This window comes from Plectropomus leopardus, chromosome 11 (genome assembly GCF_026936395.1).
Source record: "Plectropomus leopardus strain MGB_pleo_1.0 chromosome 11, ASM2693639v1, whole genome shotgun sequence".
Taxonomy (NCBI): Eukaryota; Metazoa; Chordata; class Actinopteri; order Perciformes; family Serranidae; genus Plectropomus; species Plectropomus leopardus.
In genome coordinates this window covers 8,891,929-8,911,856 of record NC_142186.1, presented here as the reverse complement: position 1 = coordinate 8,911,856, position 19,928 = coordinate 8,891,929, and the positions used below count along the sequence as shown (strand labels likewise).

Below are 19,928 nucleotides of genomic sequence, written 5' to 3'. Positions count from 1 at the left end.
TTTGAAGGAATTTCCTCAAGGTGTTGTTGATACTTTGCGGTGACAAAAAATGGGACGAATGGATGGGTGGAAAATGCAAAAACATTATGCCTACAGCCACAGCTGTTGTGGAGCCAAAAAAAGGGGTTTTTGTTTTTGTTTTACACAACTGAAGATGAGACAAGTCTTGAAATTGTTTTACTGACACCCTAATCGACAACACAAATAAAATTGACCTTATACAGTGAAAGATTTATCTTCACATTGTCTAATGGTTTCAGACATGCCACATTTTCTTGATTGAGAAATAAAGACTCCATCACTTTAATTTTTCAATACTGAATCAAAGTCCAAAACAAGTTTTTCCTACCTTTTTCTCCTCTGTGCCTTGTATAATATCTCGTTTGAGGTCACTAACTTATCAAATCGCATCACACTGTTCACTGTGTGTTCAGCTTTGCAGGCAACATACAGAAAGGACTTTTACAGTACTATCACAAACCAAAATTGTAATAACTGCTCTAAATGGCGGTGCTATGACCAAGCTCCTTCTTGAAGCGAGTGTCTGCATGCCTCTGCGGAGACTTTTGCATATAAAGCTTTTACTGTTAACTACTTGCCTGATGGGTCAATTACAGGCCACGGTAAAATCTGACTGCAGCCTGAGTCATACAGTGTCCAAGAGGACCTCTATATCTGACAGCACGATACAAGGCACAGACTATCACTGTTCTGTCTGAACTGGACCCACGCACAAGTCCAGCAAATAGAAATGCTGTGATCAAGCCCAAGGTCAGACAGAGATCAGATGATTATGATGTTTACGACGTTACTCTGTGTGAAAGTTCAGAAGCCTGACCTGTAAATCTGAGGTCTTCAGAAGACTTTTGTATTGTTATGCAGTGGCACAACAAACCAAGGCCAACTGCTTCTCATAGTTTGGGAACAGGGGGTTGAAATGAATGTCGCTGAGGTTGCTGAAGTGGTTACTCACCGACTCACACTCCCTGAGTTTCTTCTGGGCACTGTCAAAGTCAAAGTTGACATACAGGCACTCCACAAACTCTGTGATTGGATCCTTGTAAGTGTAAGACTCCTGAAAATAGAAATACAGTTAAATCAAGTCTAAATTGTGTAAGATAAATAAAATACAGCAGACACACACTTCAACAAACATTGTGAGATGCACATGTGATTCTGGTTTCTTTTTTTCAGTCAAATAGCAATCACTAATGTCAGCATATACACATTCAGAAAATTCAACTTTGGTTTAAGACACTGACAATAATAACCATTTCATCAAACCATCCACCTGCTGGGCACAATAGCTAGAAAAACACATCAATTCACAGGAACTTGAGTGAAAACACATTCTGAACTCTGAGCAGTTCCCAAATCATGCTTGGAGACAGAGACCCAACCTGAGGCCACAGAGTAGATAGCACTGGGCACATGTTTTAGTGATTACCACAACCCACCAAGACAGTGCTTAGATCTTTAAAGTAGCTACTGTCATGGGTAGAAAAGGCATCGGTACACTGCGGTTGGTCACTGCACTACCATTCATCAGAAGTAATGGGTTCAAGGCTTTTCCAGCTTGGACCCAAACCCATAAACACTCACTGAGCTTAACTGGAAGCGTTAGCAATGCTATCGGGTTACATGGTCAGTAACTCATCCTCCAAAGTCTGTATAGTTTATGAGCAATGACCTAATACTGTAACTGTGTGCAATATGTAAACACCAACGGATGAAAATAAAAAGTGTGGTACCTGCTGGATGACCTTCACCAAATCCTTTAGGACCTGCCGGCGCTTGCGGACATCCTTGTTTGTAATGATCGCTGTGGTCAGGTAACGCAGGATGTGTGGGCACATCGTCTGGATAGCATTGAGGTATCTGGGATGAAGGAGGATAAAGGTAATCATTTATCAGACTGATGTTAGCAAAGACATGATCTTTACAAGGACACATAATATAACATTTTGGCTGCCTGTTGGGCTCCTGGCATTTAGAACAGAGGGAAAGCCTTTGGAGCTAAAACAGATAAATGTCCTAAAAGGACCCTCACTTCTGGACATGGGTCCCAGCTTTAAGCCGTCTCTTTCATTAGTGTCCTATGAGAGGGAGGAGGAAAAGGAAACCCTGGCACAAAGTTACAGATCAGTGAGCAGGGACCTGCCCAGTAGCTGAAATCAAATCCATCAGGGACTGATGTTTCAACCACAGGTCAACTGGCTAAGGGCTGAACACAAGAGACAGGACGCTGTTGCAGGCTGACTCTAATCCCACACCAACTCTGGAGACAGTGTTCTGTAGAAGCAGCATGTAAGGTCTGCACACACACACACAAACACACACCACTCTCCTTGTCAAGATAGCAATCAATCAACAGTAACTTTGTCGTAAGAACTGCTTATTGGTTTCTAAATATCCAGTAAGGTTGGGCCAGTGTGAAAATTTTCAAACCGGACCAAACTGGTTTACCTAATTTCCACGATTCCAAAGTCAGTCCTGAGTGGAACATAATGATACGGTGTCTCAACAGAAAAGCATCACAGAACACTGGAGCTCTCTGTCCACGCTGAATCTATAAAATATGCACCTCTGTTACTTCATGTAAACTAACAGTAGCTATCAGCTGTGCACTTGAGATCAGACCAGAGACGTGCACACTTAAAAGATGGATAAGAAGCCCACTTTCAATCTTCCTACGTTTGAATCGTTACTTTTTAAATCAGAAAACGCACATTTTATGTTGTGATATTTACAAGAAATTACATACAAGATAGCAGCAGAAAGTAATGTTAGCCAAACTTGTTCTTAGCGATGCTCATTCACTTTAGTAGAAACTTCATGGCAATCTCCTTCCAGCCAGCTGACACTGTGTTACGGTTTTTGTATTGAAAAACATAGATTGTGTAAAAATAATTCCTCATTGTTACTTCATGAATCAGTCGGTCCTCGTCCACTGTGCAAGCATCAGATATAAATAGAAACACAGTGTCCTATGAAAGTTCACCTCACAACAGCGCTTGCATCCAGTAAGGACAGCTCTTTTTTCTGCTTCAAATTCAAAATGTTGTCTTATTAGCCTACTTTTAATCTTTTTCAGAGAATAACTCCATGTCACCGTGGGTCCTATCATACCAAAAAGCCAACAAACAAACGTGCACTTCTCTCCCCCTGCTCCCCACTCTGCTGAAATTTGATTTTTCTCATGTTTGACACCATCAAACCAGTTTAAGCTTGTACACCAGATCAGACCAGCAAAACCGTAAATCAACCCAACTCTAATATCCATCTTTGAACTTCAAACCTCCACTCAACCCCAAACTGGCCAAATTACATCTGAAAAGAGGAAGTGGAGTGGGCCCTTTCAGGTCTCCTATAGTCGAGGCCAGAGGAACACATGGTGTTCAGAGAAAGAGTTTAATTAGCTGAAACAATTAAAGGGACAGGGGACCTGTGGCAGCAGTGATGTTGAGTCTAAAAACAGCAGTGGGCTGCTTGGCAAAGCTATCGTCATTCTGGTTTTAGGAGACCCCTCTCCCTCCCTTTGTAGCTGCCTGACTCCTGTAGACAACCGCAATGCTCCGCACTGTGTTCCTGATTAACTTACACCTACTCACTCTCCAGGGGGGGCTCCAATAGCAAGCAATCTTAAACGAGTCACTGTACCATATCTGGGGGACATTCACCCTACTCCACTTAGGGGACTTCATTTTTTCCTCTCTCATTTTTTTCACTTTTGAGGCAACCTGCGTCGCTGCACTGGTTTGCTGAAGATGCTACTGAGGCATGCAGCCAAGAAATCAAGTACGAGTTCAAATTTCCTCCATTCAAGGGGGGCTGTGGGAGAACACAGGAGACGGACAGGGGAACAAGGTCCCATTTCACGGACTGGAAAAGAAAGTCATGTCGAACAATTTCACGAGTGATACAGACAATCAAGCAACTCATGATATATTACAGCTGTAGCATCAACCCAGTTTGCACCTGCATCATAATTAGTTACCAAGCATTGTTTCCTCTAAAATCAGTGCAAATTCATTGTCTGTCAATAGTACACAAACAAGGCTTTGGCTTAACATGTGCTGACTGCAGGGGTAACAGAGGTCATCTGTGGAGCTGAAGGCCAGCCACTGGTCACCGACTTCAGCCAAAGGAAGTACTGGTCAAAAGATGGGAAACAAGAGCCAAGCCTCAGTGGGGAAAACATGAGGTTTCTCGACTGTGAAACTGCAAAGCACACAAAACTACCTCAGTTTGTCCACACAGATGGTTGGGTGAGCTTTTCATGAGTAATTATTGGGCAGGCCTCCTTAATCATCCACAATAAAATTAAAAACTGAGTAAAATTCGGGCAACCAGACATTCGAGTATGCTGTGTTGTGGTCGCCTGTCATACTGTCTGTGGAGCCCAATCATCTGTACAATTATACAAGCCTGCAATCAGAACAGGGGGAGGGAGCAAAGACATCAAAATAGGCGGTGCGCAAATTTTAACACAGTGTATAAAGTTTCCGATCTGCGATACACATGGCCTCGTTCTCGACTTGGAGAGTAAACAGACCGCATGAAAACACACACTTCTGAAACCACTTTAAAAATACCAGCGGGGTTCATGAAGAAGCCCACCACCCAAAAATGTCTTATTACCAAATGGGTTTCTCTGAAACAAGTTAAGGTTAGAAAATGACTGAACTTTTCTCCAAACCCTGTCAGAATCAAGAGTTAACTTTGTGCTTCACTATGTTTAATACAATAAAATTTTATATTAGCCCACAGAAAAAAAGAAAATTTGAAATATCAAAACCAAACACACTGTGTCTATCACACAGCACATCAGAAATACACAAACAAATCATTTTAATATAACAGCGCAACTGAAGGCAAAAACTTTTGTCACCAAAAGCCATTATAAAAACAAGAACACACAGTCTCCAAATTGCTCTAGGTTCTCTTGGAAGTATAACGTGGCAGGTTTTTGGTTGAATTTACCAAAACATAAACTAAAACGAACCACTGTAAGCCCATTTCCAGGCCTGTAAACTCCTGTGGGATGGAAAAAGGCAACGCTTCTTTGTGTTGCTGCTGCCGCTGGGCCAAATAAAGCTACAGCAGTTAAAAAAGAACTACACACAAACAAAATGTTTCAATGTAGATATCACCACATAAATTCTAGCTTGTTAATGCAGGTGATATTCCAAACAAAACTATTATTGTCTTTAAAAAAAACTCCCTAATTGTTGAAGAGTAAACAAGAATCCATGGTCTATTACATATGTTGACCCCAACCACAATGCCCCTGACTGTGGTAGCAGTTGCCACGGCAAGTATAAAAAACTGGGGGGTAACTGTAGCCCCAGTTTTTGCCTCTCACACACAGCCGCTGATGCTCTACCATCAGCAAGACTGTCAGACAACTCTAGAAATACATCGAAACGAACTCTTCCAATCAGTGCAGTTCTCAAGGGTGCATATTTTTCTTTTAAAACAGCAAATTTTGCCAAAAGGTGACGAGTTTGCAATTATGGATTTCACTGTATCTTAATGGGCAAACAGACCAAAGGTTCAAAGAGCTTTGCCTTTCCTGTTGCTCTTGTTTTGTGGAAATGGTTCTTATCTTTACAACTACTTCCTGCTATTCTTGCCAAAGTTTTGCAATTTCCTGGATGTAAAAGCAGGGGTTAAAACAGGAATTTAAATAAAGTACAAATGTTACTTACTGTGGCTGATACAAAAAGAGCTCAATGATGTTGTCTCTGCCCTTGGGGTGGTTGAAGAAGACAAAGAGAGACCAGTGAATGAGCCATGTCCTCTGCTGCAGAGACTGGAGAGGGGAGGTGACAGACTGGACAGGACAAAGACAGAAGTGCACATAGGAGAGAAGAAAAGGAAGGAAGGTAAGAAAGAAGCTAAAAAAGTCTCAATGTTTTATAACAGTTTTGTCACAGTCATATATAAGCTGCCCTATCCTCCAGTTAGGCACAGGAAAAAAATCAAGTGTTCCTGCCTTTAAATGGCCATCAATCAAATGCACTACCACTTCATGCTCAAACCCAAGTTCTTGAATAGTCAGACAAGAGTGTGTGGGTAAGGAGTAAGATGCCACAGCAGAGCTCTACTGAAAGTGAAATGTCAATATTAGAGTCTATGTAAGAGAATCTAAATGTGGTATCAAATTCTGAGAAGTGGGGCATTTACGTTGTTATCGATAGTCTCTCTCAGGCGGGTGAGGTCCTCCATGGCAGCCTCCCAGTTCTGCATCAGGATCTCAGAGGCCAGTTTGCCCCAAAGAGAGTTCAGGGCATTCCTGTCGGTAGCTGGGACCTTGGGAGCAGACATGGTACACTCTTAAAATCTGAAGAACACAACACCACAACATACAAAACAACAGTTTTTCCACATGTTCCTTACACAGGTTGGCGGACTGTTCGGTAACATCTGCATCCACACAGTGAGACTTAGCTTAAGCTTGCCACTACTTGGTTGGTTTCTGTGGCACTGCTGCGTAGTGCAGTCACTTTTCTTATTTATACTGGATAAATGGATTAAATTATGTCATCTTAAGGGAATGGAACTTGACAGAAAAAGAGAAATGGATCATGAAAGACTGTTTAGCTTCTAATAAAACCAAATTTGCTGCACTTTTAGATACTACAACCACTGCATTGCAGTTGACCATACAGTTTAATACTTTCAGATTACCACACTGAGTAAAGGCATATTTGGAGCATGTGTGTCACTAAGCTGTCTGAATAGTTTACTAGAACTCAAACATTGTGGTTGTGGTGGAGTTTACTTGATTGGGTAATGCTGAAGGTTCTCAAAACTTATGGTGTATCAGCAGTGACGCACTTGGAATCAATGTCTGTATCATAGGTGATTATTTTATAATATATATATGGTGGTGAGCCAATGCTAATTTGCCTCTGACCTGGGCCTTTTGTTGGGGAGCTCCAAAAACTGTTTGTGGGTGGAAAATCAGGGCTTAAGTCATGTAGTGTGAATTCAGCATAAAGAACAAGCTGGCCAAGTCAAGTCTCATTTAAGAATCTTAATTTGAGTAAAGTTTCTTGAAACTGCTTTGGGATCTGGTTATAGGTATTTGTCATTTTATTTTTATTTATCTTGTTGGCCAAATGATTGTAAATGAAAAAAAAAAAATCAATATATCGATTGATAATTAATATAACTAAATGCAGCTTTCGTGATTGATTAAAATCCTAAGAAATAAGGATCACCAAGAAATGTTCTGGGTTGGTTGTCAAACAGCTAAACATGACATTAACTAACCTGCTAAATAGTAGTGCCTCATAAATAAATGTGAGTACAATGTTTCCAGTGAGATTTGCTTTGTTCTTTTTTTGCAAACTTTACTCCACTTCAATCGAGAGCATGATAATTGCAATAATCTCCATCCATTTACCTTCAGTAACTCCGGACAACTCTGTCGTTATCACAAGGTAATTATGCTGAAATATGAACTGACGCTAACAAGACACATCTTTGTGAGGATAATCACTCTCAAAAATGTTGCAGGCTACTGTTTCTGATTTCCACAACAGACTAAAACAAACAGAAAAGAATCAGATAATGAAACACAGGTTGAGAATGCCTCTGAACCTCAGCAAGGCAATCACTGTGTAGTGGACACTGGACTACACCCTAGGGCTCATGGGAAACTCTGTGCCGCAGTAGTTCACGATAACACCGAACACCAGACGCAATGACATGAGTCAAGCAGGAAGTCAGGGTGGGTGTCTGCTGAGCGCCCAGAGAAATCTAGATCCTAACCACACACCCCCGTACACCGTCGGACAGCCGCTGAAGTGGACTGTGAGACACGACAGATGCACAAGCAGAGGAAACACTAAAAAAGATCAGGTATCCGCTGGAACCCCACAAATTGGTAAGATTATTCAGATATAGAGTAGTTTTTTTTTTTTTTTTTACAAAGAACACTCTGATAACATTTCAACTAACTGCCATAAAATGAGATGGTGGCAGGTAAAGGGGGAAATATTTGGAAAATCTCCTGTAGTATTTCCCCAAAGGAGAACACAGTAAGATGTGTCCGTCCATTCAGTAGAGCAGCGGAGTTTCTTTGATCACAGAGCAAGACTCGGGTCCATTATGAATGATTTTTTTTCAAGTGCAGAAGTCACAAGAAAGATCAGTATTGTAACAGCGAGAGAAAAACTTGGCACTGCTGCCAGAGTAAAGGTCAGCGTTTCATCTGTTGAAGTGTTTTGTTTTGTTTGTTATTTTTTTTCCCTCTCTTGGAAGTCCCTGCCTGCTACGTTTGGCTGACCTCCAGGTCATTATGGCAGCTTTCTACACACACACACACACACACACACACACACACACACACACACACACACACACACACACACACACACACACACACACACACACACACACACACACACACACACACACACACACACACACACACACACACAGAGTCTGGCTTTCACCAGTGGCCACGCTAGAAAAGTTTCAATACCTGGGTTTTTCCAGCAGTTACCTTAAGTTTCCATTGGTTTGTGAAATGGGCACATTTTCGCTGACTGACCAGCAACAATAAATTTACTGTGCTGGGGATCCGTCGGGATACTCAATCTTTATTCTTAACATTCAATCCCTGCATTAAGTGATGATATGAATAAGTTGCTCTTTTCGGGCTAGGCCACACTGTAACAAGACCTGAGGCATGGATTTTGCAAGGCTGGCTTCCTTCATTTAATTGACTGGGTTTCCCACGTTAAATGACTTTATGGAGCCTCACCTCTCCCATACGGGGGAGGGAGCGACAGACAAGGGGCCTGTGAGGATGGGAGGTCCACAAAACACCGAAAAGATGGGAGGGGGAGAGCGGTATACAGACTCCCACTAATGAAATCCATTTCTACCTTTTGCTCGACTAAAAAGCCCCTTGCATTGTCAAGAGTAAGCAACAGATATCTAGTTACAGAGCCTGATCTGCCTGGAACTCAAAATGAGGGGTATAACGATTTGAGGGGTAAAAAGAAAAAAGAAATCTGTGCTGGACTTCGAACAACATACCTCAATTAAAGCAATTTTGGTTTATTTAGACTGAGTTGCAAAGCCATAAACAACTGTTGTTGGAACAGTGAGACATATCCGTTGCAAGCTTTTGAAGACTTTTCTTAATGCCTTTTTTTGGTAGGGAGTGGAAGGGGAAAGCTTGGGCGAATTACCCGTCATCTTGTCTCGGATGCAACTCTTCCTTCTAGCACATCAGTGAAAAAGCCATCAAATGAAGTACCCAACTGCTTTGGGTTAAGAGGGTTGTTTGTAGCGAAGAGGGTTCATCATTGCTCGAAGTCACTGCCAAGTTTTTCAGGAGGGGACACTCCAGCATAGTGAATGTGCATGACTAGCCAGAGTCACTGACATCCGAAAGACAAGAGGCAAGGCAGTGCAGTATCAAATGCCAATTAGAATAGGAACAAAAGATGGTCTTAATGTTTTTCACTCTAATGAACAGACAAAATGTTGATCTTATTCTTGCCCATTCTTTCAGGGCTGGCTTTGGCACAAGTCCTTGCTTTACCGCAAAGCTAAATGCTGAACCAAAGACAAACAAAAGCAGGAGGACAAGTGAGTGACACTTGGAAACCACCGACTATGCAGACTGGTTCCACTGGTCATTATAGGACATTCAGTCGAGTTGAACTTACTAGCACTTGATGCAAGATAACACTGAAGGAGTCAAAACAGAGCTAAATTTCCACTGGAAGTTTGGTTTGATTTCCATTGGAACAGTAATCTAGGTCAACAGGGTGGAAGCTACACACTTGAAGATGCCCTACATGTGACCTTGAAGGCAGCTTCAGAGGAGGCAACAACTGACGCCACTCAGGCAGTTCTGCTTGCATAGCTAATGATGGAAACGCTGAGTTACAGAGATTTGTTGGTAATTGATTTCTCCCTAAGATCGGCACCTGCTAGAAACTTGTAGTGTGAAAGCAGGGCTGGGCAATTAATTGCATTACACTTTCAATTTTGGCTTCTAATTATTGTAATAACAAGATTATCAAGAAAAAACAACTATTCAATAATGCCCTCATTTTGTCTTGTGTTTAAAAAAAATCCAGACACCCCTTTCCTTTACAGAGGTGCACTGTTGCCTTCTCTAAAAACCACCACTCCCTCTATGCCAGGCTGTGTGATGTTAAGAACATATTAAGCTTAGATTTTTTTTTTTAAAGTTCAATAAATGCAAGATGTTTTAAAAGTCAATGAGCAATCATGTTAAATAATCATGATCTCAATACTGATCAAAATAGTTGTTATTATGATTTTTGCCATAATCAAGCAGCCCTATGTTAAAATATCTTGTATCTAAGTAGTGTCTTATAATGTTCACCACTCTGGAAATTATCACCTCAGTAGTATTATTGATTACTGTAAGGATGCTGCCTGGAATAGTCTACCTCTTTTTCTGTAATCAAAGAAAAGCCTGGAAGAAGGTAAAACTTTTAAGCTAAACATTCAAGGAACAATTGTTTAGAAACCTGAAAAAAAACTCAAAAAAATTAGGTAAAACGTCAAATTATTTGAAGTGATTGTGGCAAAACTCTTCTTATGGCCAAGGCGACTGAAAAGTTTTCATATCTTGTGAGAGGCAGCACAAAGTCCTTACAGTGAAGTTGCACCTAGCCCATTCACTGTCTAGTTCATCTTTCACTCATTTCTGAAGGCAAAGGGAGAGAAGCCACAAATGCCAGAACCACGGCAACAAGTCTCTTTGTTTATAGAGGAAATTGGGAGTGTGCATGTGCCCTTACAAGAATACTGCCAGTACTCTGTATGAACTGTAATTATCCTCCTCTGCAAAACATACTTTGGCGTTATTTGATTTTTATAAACATTTATCTTGAAAACTATTTAATCAAACTCTTTTTGCATACATTTTTCTTTTTCCTCTGGCTCATCATCTTAAATGTAGGAAAGACAGAGCCTCCTAATATAGACAGCCCTTTGTAAGTACATTTCATTTTTGCCCACCCCCACCCAAAATAATAAATGCACAGCGTCCTTGAAACACCTTGCAAAATTGTGTGTAGCCCTCTCAGTGCTAACTAAGAGACGTCTTGCATAACTTAAAAGCACGCCATAAGCTCAGAAGTCGTGACAAGGGACTCTCTGGCCACAGCACTCAAATCAATAAGCTGTCTACTGAGGCCCGCCCCGTGAGAAGACTACAGACAGATTATGCAGTCCACCACTGATCACTTGGCCCAGTAAAAGATCCTACTCAAGTCCTAGAGCAGCAGTCTCCCCCTAATATAAAAGACGTGCAGGGAATTGAATAGGCAATGACGTAAGCTTTTCACATTCAATTACTTCTAAGTGTTCTTTTCCTCTCCTATGCGAGCATTGGCCATCTGAGGAATTAAAGCAATCTGGCAAACATAATGTGATGTTCAATTTTAATATGTCAGAGAAATGCCTTAAGACAGTGTATAAATGGGGACAGTAAATACTACAGACACTCTGTTAAGTGAGGTAAGGTGTACAGTTATCAGTGAACATCATTTGTGATGTGAACCAGTGTTGAATGTCAATGACAAACGCTGAAAACTCACCAAGACGCGGAAGAAGTAGAGGTACTCTGCAGCACCAGAGTAGTTTCCACACTCGTACTGGAACTTGGCATATCTGTACAGCGTGTCCAAGTACTCCTGACGAAACTTCAAGAGGAATAGCAGAGTATCAATATCACTGACAGAGAAAATGTGAATCGTTGTCAAACAATACATATTTTTAAATCAAACATTGTGCTTGCTCTGTAATTTTATGCAGCTGTGGTGCCTGAAAATCCCAATTTTGTGTCATATCTATGGATTTTTCAGGGTAAAGGCCTTTTCACACCGAGGATAAAAAAAGTCCAGATCTGTTTATCATATGTAGGCTATGTGTTTGTGTACAAGGTTTAATGGTCAATTTACAACAGTCATCTTCTAACATCAGAGCTCAGGTGAGTTCTGAGGAAAGACATTCAGCTCATATGCTTAAATTATTGGCCATAACAATAATAATAAAATTAATTTTAACATAACACTGTCACTTATCCTATATGGTCAGTTTTTATGCCTTTCACAATGACGAGGCTCAATGTTAGACATGACACATATAATATCTGCAGCTTAACATCAGCTAATACACTTGAAAATTACTGATTATAACCTACATTATTTCAACAGCGAAATATCTTTGCCCCTCTTTTATCAGCCTCTCGCCATCACAAAAAGGTCGCTGCTGCACTTCTCCGAGTGATCTCATCATATTTGTTGTCTTTTTGGGGTGGAAATCACCAGACGCCCCACAATACAATTACATTACAATTAAGTCATGATACAGTATTAATGGGATTATTAATGTTTTGCAAAATGGTGAGTATAGCAATGACGTATATTGCAATATATTGCGATTTATTACCTTCTTCAACTGCAAATTATGTCCTAAAAAAGAAAACTTTGTAAACATCTGTTTTATCTAATAAGATCAAGTTTTCAATCTGTTTATTTTACTTTATCCTTTTTTTAGTGGACTGAAAAAGAAGCTCTACTGAGCTACAAAAAGTTTAATTTATGCTTGCAATATTAATAATTTATAAAATTTTTAAAAAATGTTACTTGGGGTCAATGTAATAATACAATACTGTTACGCAAAATAACGCATTTCTATGCTATATCAATAATTTCACCCCTATTGTCTTTATGATCTATTTTTAGTTGTCAAAGAGGACACTTTTCTGCAGGATCGATGTCCCAGAAAATCTTTTGATTGAGTGGACAAAAAGTCAGTTTATTGGTTGGGTTCTTTTTATTGGCAACCTAAACTCACAGAATTGAAACAGCTGAAGAAAAAAAAATCCTGCAGGATTTCAGATTTGGTGTGGATTTGCTCATAGGGATAGATGGGCTCAATTTTTTAAATTGCTTGCTTATGGTGTGAAAAGACCTTATGGGTGTTGTAATCAATCAATGTAACAATATTACATCTCAGTCATCTGGGCTAAATAAAATATCTTTTAGATCACCGTAACTAAATTGCACATCTAATTTTAATTCCATATTTATTTGGAGCAGTAACATGTTTTTTTTTCCTGCTGTGGTGGCACACCACTGCTAAATGAATATAGAGTAAACACTGCTGGAGCATATCAGTGGTATTTTGCCATGAATGGCAAGAGAATATTTAACTTTTGTAACAAATCTGCCAAGGAGTGGTCATGTGAACTAAATAAGAAATGCACATGTATATATAGGACTATCATTTCAAGCCTACTCCTCTTCCTATATTTAACTGTTCCTCCTGCTGTCCAGTATCTCACAGCAGAGTGCACTGACGTCAGGCCATTCACTAAGATTCAGTACAACTGTGACAGCCAGTGGCTGCTCCGGGCTGCTCAAGCCTTTCCCACAGCATGCAGAGGGGCCCTGAGTCTGGGCTGTGAGGAGGTACACTGAGGACAGCATGCAGGTCAGCGGGATACCGGAGTGGGAGGGGACCGATGGAGGGGAGGGTAAGAAGCCAAACATCACGGTAAATATAGAACCTCCGGCATTCTTGCGGCTCTATCCACGAGTCCCGAGCTACTCCGTTTATTCTTAACAATCCACCACAGAATGTAAATGTCCGCAGAATTTGTGCAAGCCATACAAACCCCGAAAATGAGTTAAGGGTTTTGGGAAGTAATTCTGCATTTCCCTGCTCGGCCTGCCCCTCCTACTTCGCCCCTAAAACAACCATGGGTTCACACAAGAGCCATGGGAAATGCAGTGGAGAAGTGAGATGTCAGCAGATCAGGCCAACTTACGTTATGTTTTTCTGCCAAATAGTCGAAGAGCATTCGTCCATCTCTGCAAAAAAAAACAGAAAAAGAAAGAAAGCAAGACAGTTCCTGCAGTTAGAGGCCATTTAACTTGAGTCGCCGTTTGGCTGACATCCTGGTGTTTGGAGTCCCATTCAGGTATATTTTTCCACTTCTGGTCTAAATCAAGAGCTGTACATAAATGAAGACCATTTCACTTTTAAAACAGTGTGATGGGCTGTTTATTACATTTGGTTTGGCTACTTTAAATCTATGCTAGCCATGTCTAACAAATTATGTCTGGTGAGGAAAGTAAATACTGATTTCTCAGCACAGCCTTTGAGTCTCTATGGCTTTTTTTTAAATGAAGGTATGCACTGGCTCCTCTAAACTGTTGTACCCCAACAATATTTTGTATCTTTGCCCGTAACCTAAAATCTTTCTAAAATGAAACTATGTGCGTTTCTCGGCTATGTCCACTTCTATGATGTGAATAAAGTAGTGTATATTTGCGGCCATATGCGTAAAGTGTGTTTGGTGAATCTCATTGTTCATTGCAATATCCTCAGAAACGCAATGAAGTGTAACAAACAAAATATGCTGTGGAGTGTCACCTGAAGAATGTTACCAGATAAGTCGGCTTAACAGGGGACATGAGGGGTCAGCAAACACCCCTCTTTAAACTAATGTTTTTGGGGGTCAGTGAGTATAGCGCTGGCAGAACTTGTCATGAGTTCTTTGTTTCCTCAGCAGTAGTTTGAGTCACTGGGTGGATAATTAATCTATTCCTTCACAACTGATCAGATCAATGAATGAGAGGAGCAGCTGCTGCAGAGGGAGTGAAAGCAAACGTTTAGACTTTACGACGCACTACTGCACCGTCTGTGCCCAGAGTATGCTCTGAATAACCAAATGGTATATATGTATTCCAATAGCAGTCCTAATGAACGGTCCAGCTCCAAAAATATCAAATCAATATGCGGCGGCAGATATTTAGATTGTGGCATGCTGCCAAAAAATAACTGAATACATTGGAAACCCTGAACTGATGCATTCTTTAAAGTAGAAACATTTTTTACCACATTTCCCCAGGTCGCACACTCATTTCACAAGACTGTTTAATAGCCTAAAAAAATTCAGAGGTGCACAACCAAGCAATGCAACAACTTTTAGAGTATTTGCACTCCATGCTAAAGGGGTGATTATGTCATTTTCTGGCACACAGGCCCTCACAGGGACACTGGAGTGAGCATAAACCTTACTTAACATAGGATGGTCTACATCAGCTCCTGGGTGACTTTTTTGGTGAAATGTCAGCCTGCTAGACATTAAGGGAACACAGATCCTGATGAGTTATCTGGGCCACTGGCTATAGCATCTATGTCAGTATAAAAATGTCTTTCTTTTTACTTTACTTTTAAACTCTGGGCAACAAACTCATGGGCAACAGAATATTATGCACACGATGTCTTAAAATTGATACAAAATCTTATATTTTGCTTTGCACTTGTTATGAGATTTAAATGAAAGTCAGCTGTTGAGCTGTCCAAGAGGCAACTGTTCCTGAAAAGTCTGCACAGCATTACTGCCACCTTCTGCACTGAAAAAGTCAAGGAGCCATCAGCAGCATGTTGACTTAAAAACCCCCAAAGTGGTTTTCATTGCTTAACAAGTCCAAATAAATGAGAATATAAATCATACATCACTCTAATGGTTATCATAATCCACAGTGTGTGTCTTATAATGACAGATTGTTTATAGATATGGTACTAGCATGATTTATTAGAATAGCTGGGCTTGGTTTCTGGCTTCAATAGTTGTCCAAATAAAGCCTGGTAAGGCATATAGGCCTATTAGCTAACTGTTCAATAAAAGTACTTAGACCATTAGGTTCTATTACCCTGTAAAATGCTTTGTAGATCTGTGAGTATTAACCCGACGGACAGGGCACTGGGGTTCAAATATCAACTCATTTCTCATTTCCAGCGCTGGATGATCCTCTAATGCAGAAATAATGTTTAAACGAGCAACTGCATCAAGCATAATTTAGGCCATAATGGTGGAATAAAACTGTTGCATGTCCTTTGGCTAGAGGGAGAATTCTTCATTGACCCCAGATGAGTTTCCTATTGTTTTACAAATCCAATGGTATGAAGAAAAAAATAATGTATAACTTAAGACAGACACATGATTCCTCATCCAAAAGGAAGAGTTCCTCCTTACTTCATCCTGACAGCAAACTAACAATAACACAGACATGTGCTAAGTCGATGTTGGTATTATCAGGCTTCAGATCTCACAAACAGTTCCTTTAAATCTATGTCTTAAATAAACACATGTCTACAGCCCAACTAAAACAATATAACAAAACAGTACAAACTGAAAAGAGATGGAGATGGAAAATGCTTTTGATTAACTGTACACACTCTCGCCAAGAAACAAAGGAAAGAATAAAGGCTGAATGTGACCAAACTATTTTAATCAGCGTAGACGACAAAGCAGTCTTAATAAAGTTAACCACAACATCTTGTGTCTGCCTCTTTTTACGTCTGTCTTTGCTGACTTTGCTCAGAGAAAGCCCTGCAAAGCCTTAATACATTTTTCATTCAAAATGCAGTTCCGTGGACTCTACAAAATCCCTCAGCAATGCTGCTGTGCCGTCTACTGTTTCAAATAACCGGTTTTACTAATCCGAGAATCACGGCAAGCAAAACCAGAAATAAATTTCACAACCTCACTAAAGCTAAATGCATAAAAATCTGTTTTAGGATAATAATTAAATCAAGTGAAGACAAAACTATTGATTTTTTAAAAAAAGGCTTTACCTGGTGGATTGCATCTGCCTTGTAGTCTCTGGGTCCTCAAACATCTTCACAATGGGTTCTGTCTCAGACTGCAGCTGCTTCAGCTGGGCCACAACCTCTGTCCTCTTTTCCCTGAGAGCTGACACAAGAAGGGTAAAGAAAGTCACTACTTACAGCAACACCATATACCAAGATGTACATGCACTGAAAATGCTATAAAAATTAGATTATTGCTAAATCAAATCTGAATGGAGTGAGTACTGCAGTGCAGTATCCCTTTCTGATTTCCATCAAGCAATATTAATATCTTCCTTGGTTTTGTGTGTTGTATTGCTTGAGAAATGAGGACGGGGAGTGTGTATCTACCCCTAGTCAACACTTACTTTGTGGAATTTCCTTCTCAGAAAAAAGGCTTCTGTACACATCCATGGCAAAATCCACCATGTTTGTGTCACTGAGGAGGTCCAGTTTTCCGTGAAGTAGCTCCTGCTCATTGTAGATCTTCAAAAACAGGGCAATAATGGAAAACAGAGATGAGAAGGGGTGTTCTTGAACAATATAATGATCTTATCATGAGGTTCAGATGGCAATAAAAAAAGCCTTCCCTAGACAAGTCAAAACTACTATAACCTATGATTTGTGTTGCCAATTGTGTTGCCAATTATTATTACACCAATAACAACGTTCATCTTAACTAACAAATGACAGCCACTGTCAGCCCATTACACTTAACATTTGGTCATCTGATACAGTAACAGATGTTAGCTTTCTGGTTTAACCTAAAGGGATGCTAGCCAACGCTAACGTTACTTTCAGGGAGCCTGATAGTGTCTGCTGTCCCTGGTAGTTGTATAAAGTGCTGTGAACATTGTACTTATGTTTTGTTGCAAATTGACCCTTTTTTTAGCTTCAAACTGTTAGCATCTCCCGCGAAAGCTCAGTTATGAGTTTCACTTCTCAGTATATATATGTAATGTATATATATATGTATAATGTTACCGAGCAGCAACACCGGTAACCTGTACAATGCTACCGTGTAAACTTATGTGGGCACAAGCGAACAACTGTCTGTATTACAACAGACCTACTAATCCTAGTTTAGAAAAGCCGCACATACATACAATAGAAACTAAAACAAGCGTGGCTGACTTGAATGTAAAGTTAATGATAATCAAAAGACGGCTTCCGATACTTTATTTTCAGAGTAAAATGATGCGGAATATTTTATATCATGTTTTCGTTTTACTAACTTCTATTTACATTACATTCATCGGTTTCATCACTAAAGCATCCCTCTGCAGATTCGTTTGTTCAGTTTTCCCCGACAGTTCCACGTTTTTGTCACAAGCGACATGTTGTTCTCGCTTTTATTGTGAAGTCAGGAAGCTACATTTGCCGCTCTTCTCTGGCTAATTGTGGCTACTTTACACAGCTACAGAAAATGTGACCAACTCCTCGGCTTACACGGCTTTTAAAACTGTCCACAAGTCGTAGATCGTTTCTTGAAACAACGAAAAAATGCACCGGAATGTTTACGTGAGAATATAGTTCGTACCTCTTTGACAGACAGGAACTCCAGTAAAGGAAAAACGAGATGACGGTCTAAAAAGTGGGCAATTTTGGTGGTGAGGTCGTATTCCGCCATCTTTGCACTGGGGAAAAGGAAGTGGGAGCGTGATGATGCAGCTTTCGACAGAGGAACTGACCAATCAGCGACGTTCTCAACATCCTCAATAAGAAATAGGCTACATGAAAAAGACTTATTAGGCTGATTTTACAGTGTTATTTTATCCTAAATCCATACATACTAGTATAATTTTGTAATCTGTATGAACTAAATAACTATAAGGCACTTTTTGTCACCCAGTATATAGATATAGACAGAAGGACATGCATTTAGATAGATAGACATATAGACAGAGAGACTGATAGATAGATAGAACACTTGTTGAGCTCTTGCACTGTGCAAGTTTATTTATTTAAATTATTTGTTAAATTAATTTTTAATTTAAATCTATTTATTTCCAGTATTTACTGTTAAGTTTTGTTATTTTTGGCTCAGTTTTCCCAAATGACAAATTCCATAGTTTCAAATCACTGTCTGATTCCAGTCATGTTTTTTTCATGTTGCAGGTCTTTATCTTAATGATAATATTATTAATAACCTAATAGTCTTCATTTCTTAATGACAATATATTTTTAAAATTTATTTCAATACAGTCATAAGTTCAGGAATGTAAAATTTGGGTGAGATGTTTTGTGAAGTATATATGACATATTATTTTGGGCTAACCTACATTTTAATGATTATTTGATACAATGGCTTAATTATCCAGTGCCCAGTTATGGAAAGGGGGGTTTTAGGGCCACTAACATTTTTATCCTTTTATTCTTGCACATGTATGGAAATAAAGATGCTTTTTGTGCTTAATTGGTTTCTCAGAAGGAGGCATGACTGTGACTTGTAAACCTTTCAAAATTCTCATAATTTCCTTGTGGTGTTGATACAGTGAAACATTTCATTTATAAAGTGGAATCCAAGTGAACGTTTTGTTGAATTTCAAAACATAGGCTTTCCTCCAGACACCACCAAAAATTTTTCTAAAAGCCTGTGTGCGACTGTGAATGACATCTTCATTGGACTAAAACCATTTGAGGGCAAATACAGTCATGATGAACCCCCACTCACGAGCGTGCTAAATTTGAATGAAAACAACCAGATCATTTCCAATCATTTGACTTTTCCACACGGTTAGAATGTCTTCACTGTGCATCTGAACCATCCTCTTTTCTCCTCCTCCTTCACTTCAGCAGCTGCCTCATAAAGGTGCCCATGTGTCGACCATACACAGCCGACAACAGCCAATATCAGCTACTAAATGGACCATTTCTAATAGGTTACTCTCCTACCGTGTTTTCTTGACAACCGCACGGCACTGTCTTGTGTCCTCACACAAGTCTTCCCTTGTTACCGCTGAAGTCTCACTCTTCCACTCCCACTTCTCCCTGCCGCCTGATGGCAGGTAGAAATGAGTCATAAACAGACACCACTCACCATGGCCAGTTACTGTTTTACTGGGTGCTTCTGACACAGTCAGCTCTGGCTCAGTGGCAGCTCCCCTAAAAAAAAAGGGAGAAAACACAGCGCTTACTCTGCTGAAGCCTCCTTTGTGTTGTCTGCCTAATTTCAGGAAAGGTTTTGCAGTAAAAAGAGTCACCTTTTGGTCACTCTGACAACTATAATTTAGGACTTTGTCTCTATTAGATCATTCATAGATTTATTCAAA

The 19,928-nt window shown here is 40.0% G+C and overlaps 1 protein-coding gene across 1 annotated transcript in view; it reads right to left on the bottom strand.

Moving 5' to 3' along the window:
• The window catches only part of eif3ea (eukaryotic translation initiation factor 3, subunit E, a), a 31,498-nt gene extending 13,167 nt beyond the window's left edge, over positions 1-18,331 (bottom strand). The window contains exons 1-9 of the mRNA XM_042490077.2: positions 18,197-18,331; positions 17,025-17,142; positions 16,663-16,780; positions 13,844-13,886; positions 11,607-11,711; positions 6,190-6,315; positions 5,712-5,836; positions 1,752-1,878; positions 974-1,075 (exon numbers count right to left, since the gene is read on the bottom strand). Coding sequence (XP_042346011.1) covers positions 974-1,075; positions 1,752-1,878; positions 5,712-5,836; positions 6,190-6,315; positions 11,607-11,711; positions 13,844-13,886; positions 16,663-16,780; positions 17,025-17,142; positions 18,197-18,286 — 954 coding nt within the window. The 5' untranslated portion in view covers positions 18,287-18,331. The remainder of the gene's footprint in view (positions 1-973; positions 1,076-1,751; positions 1,879-5,711; positions 5,837-6,189; positions 6,316-11,606; positions 11,712-13,843; positions 13,887-16,662; positions 16,781-17,024; positions 17,143-18,196) is intronic.
• Between the last annotated feature and the right edge of the window lie 1,597 nt (positions 18,332-19,928).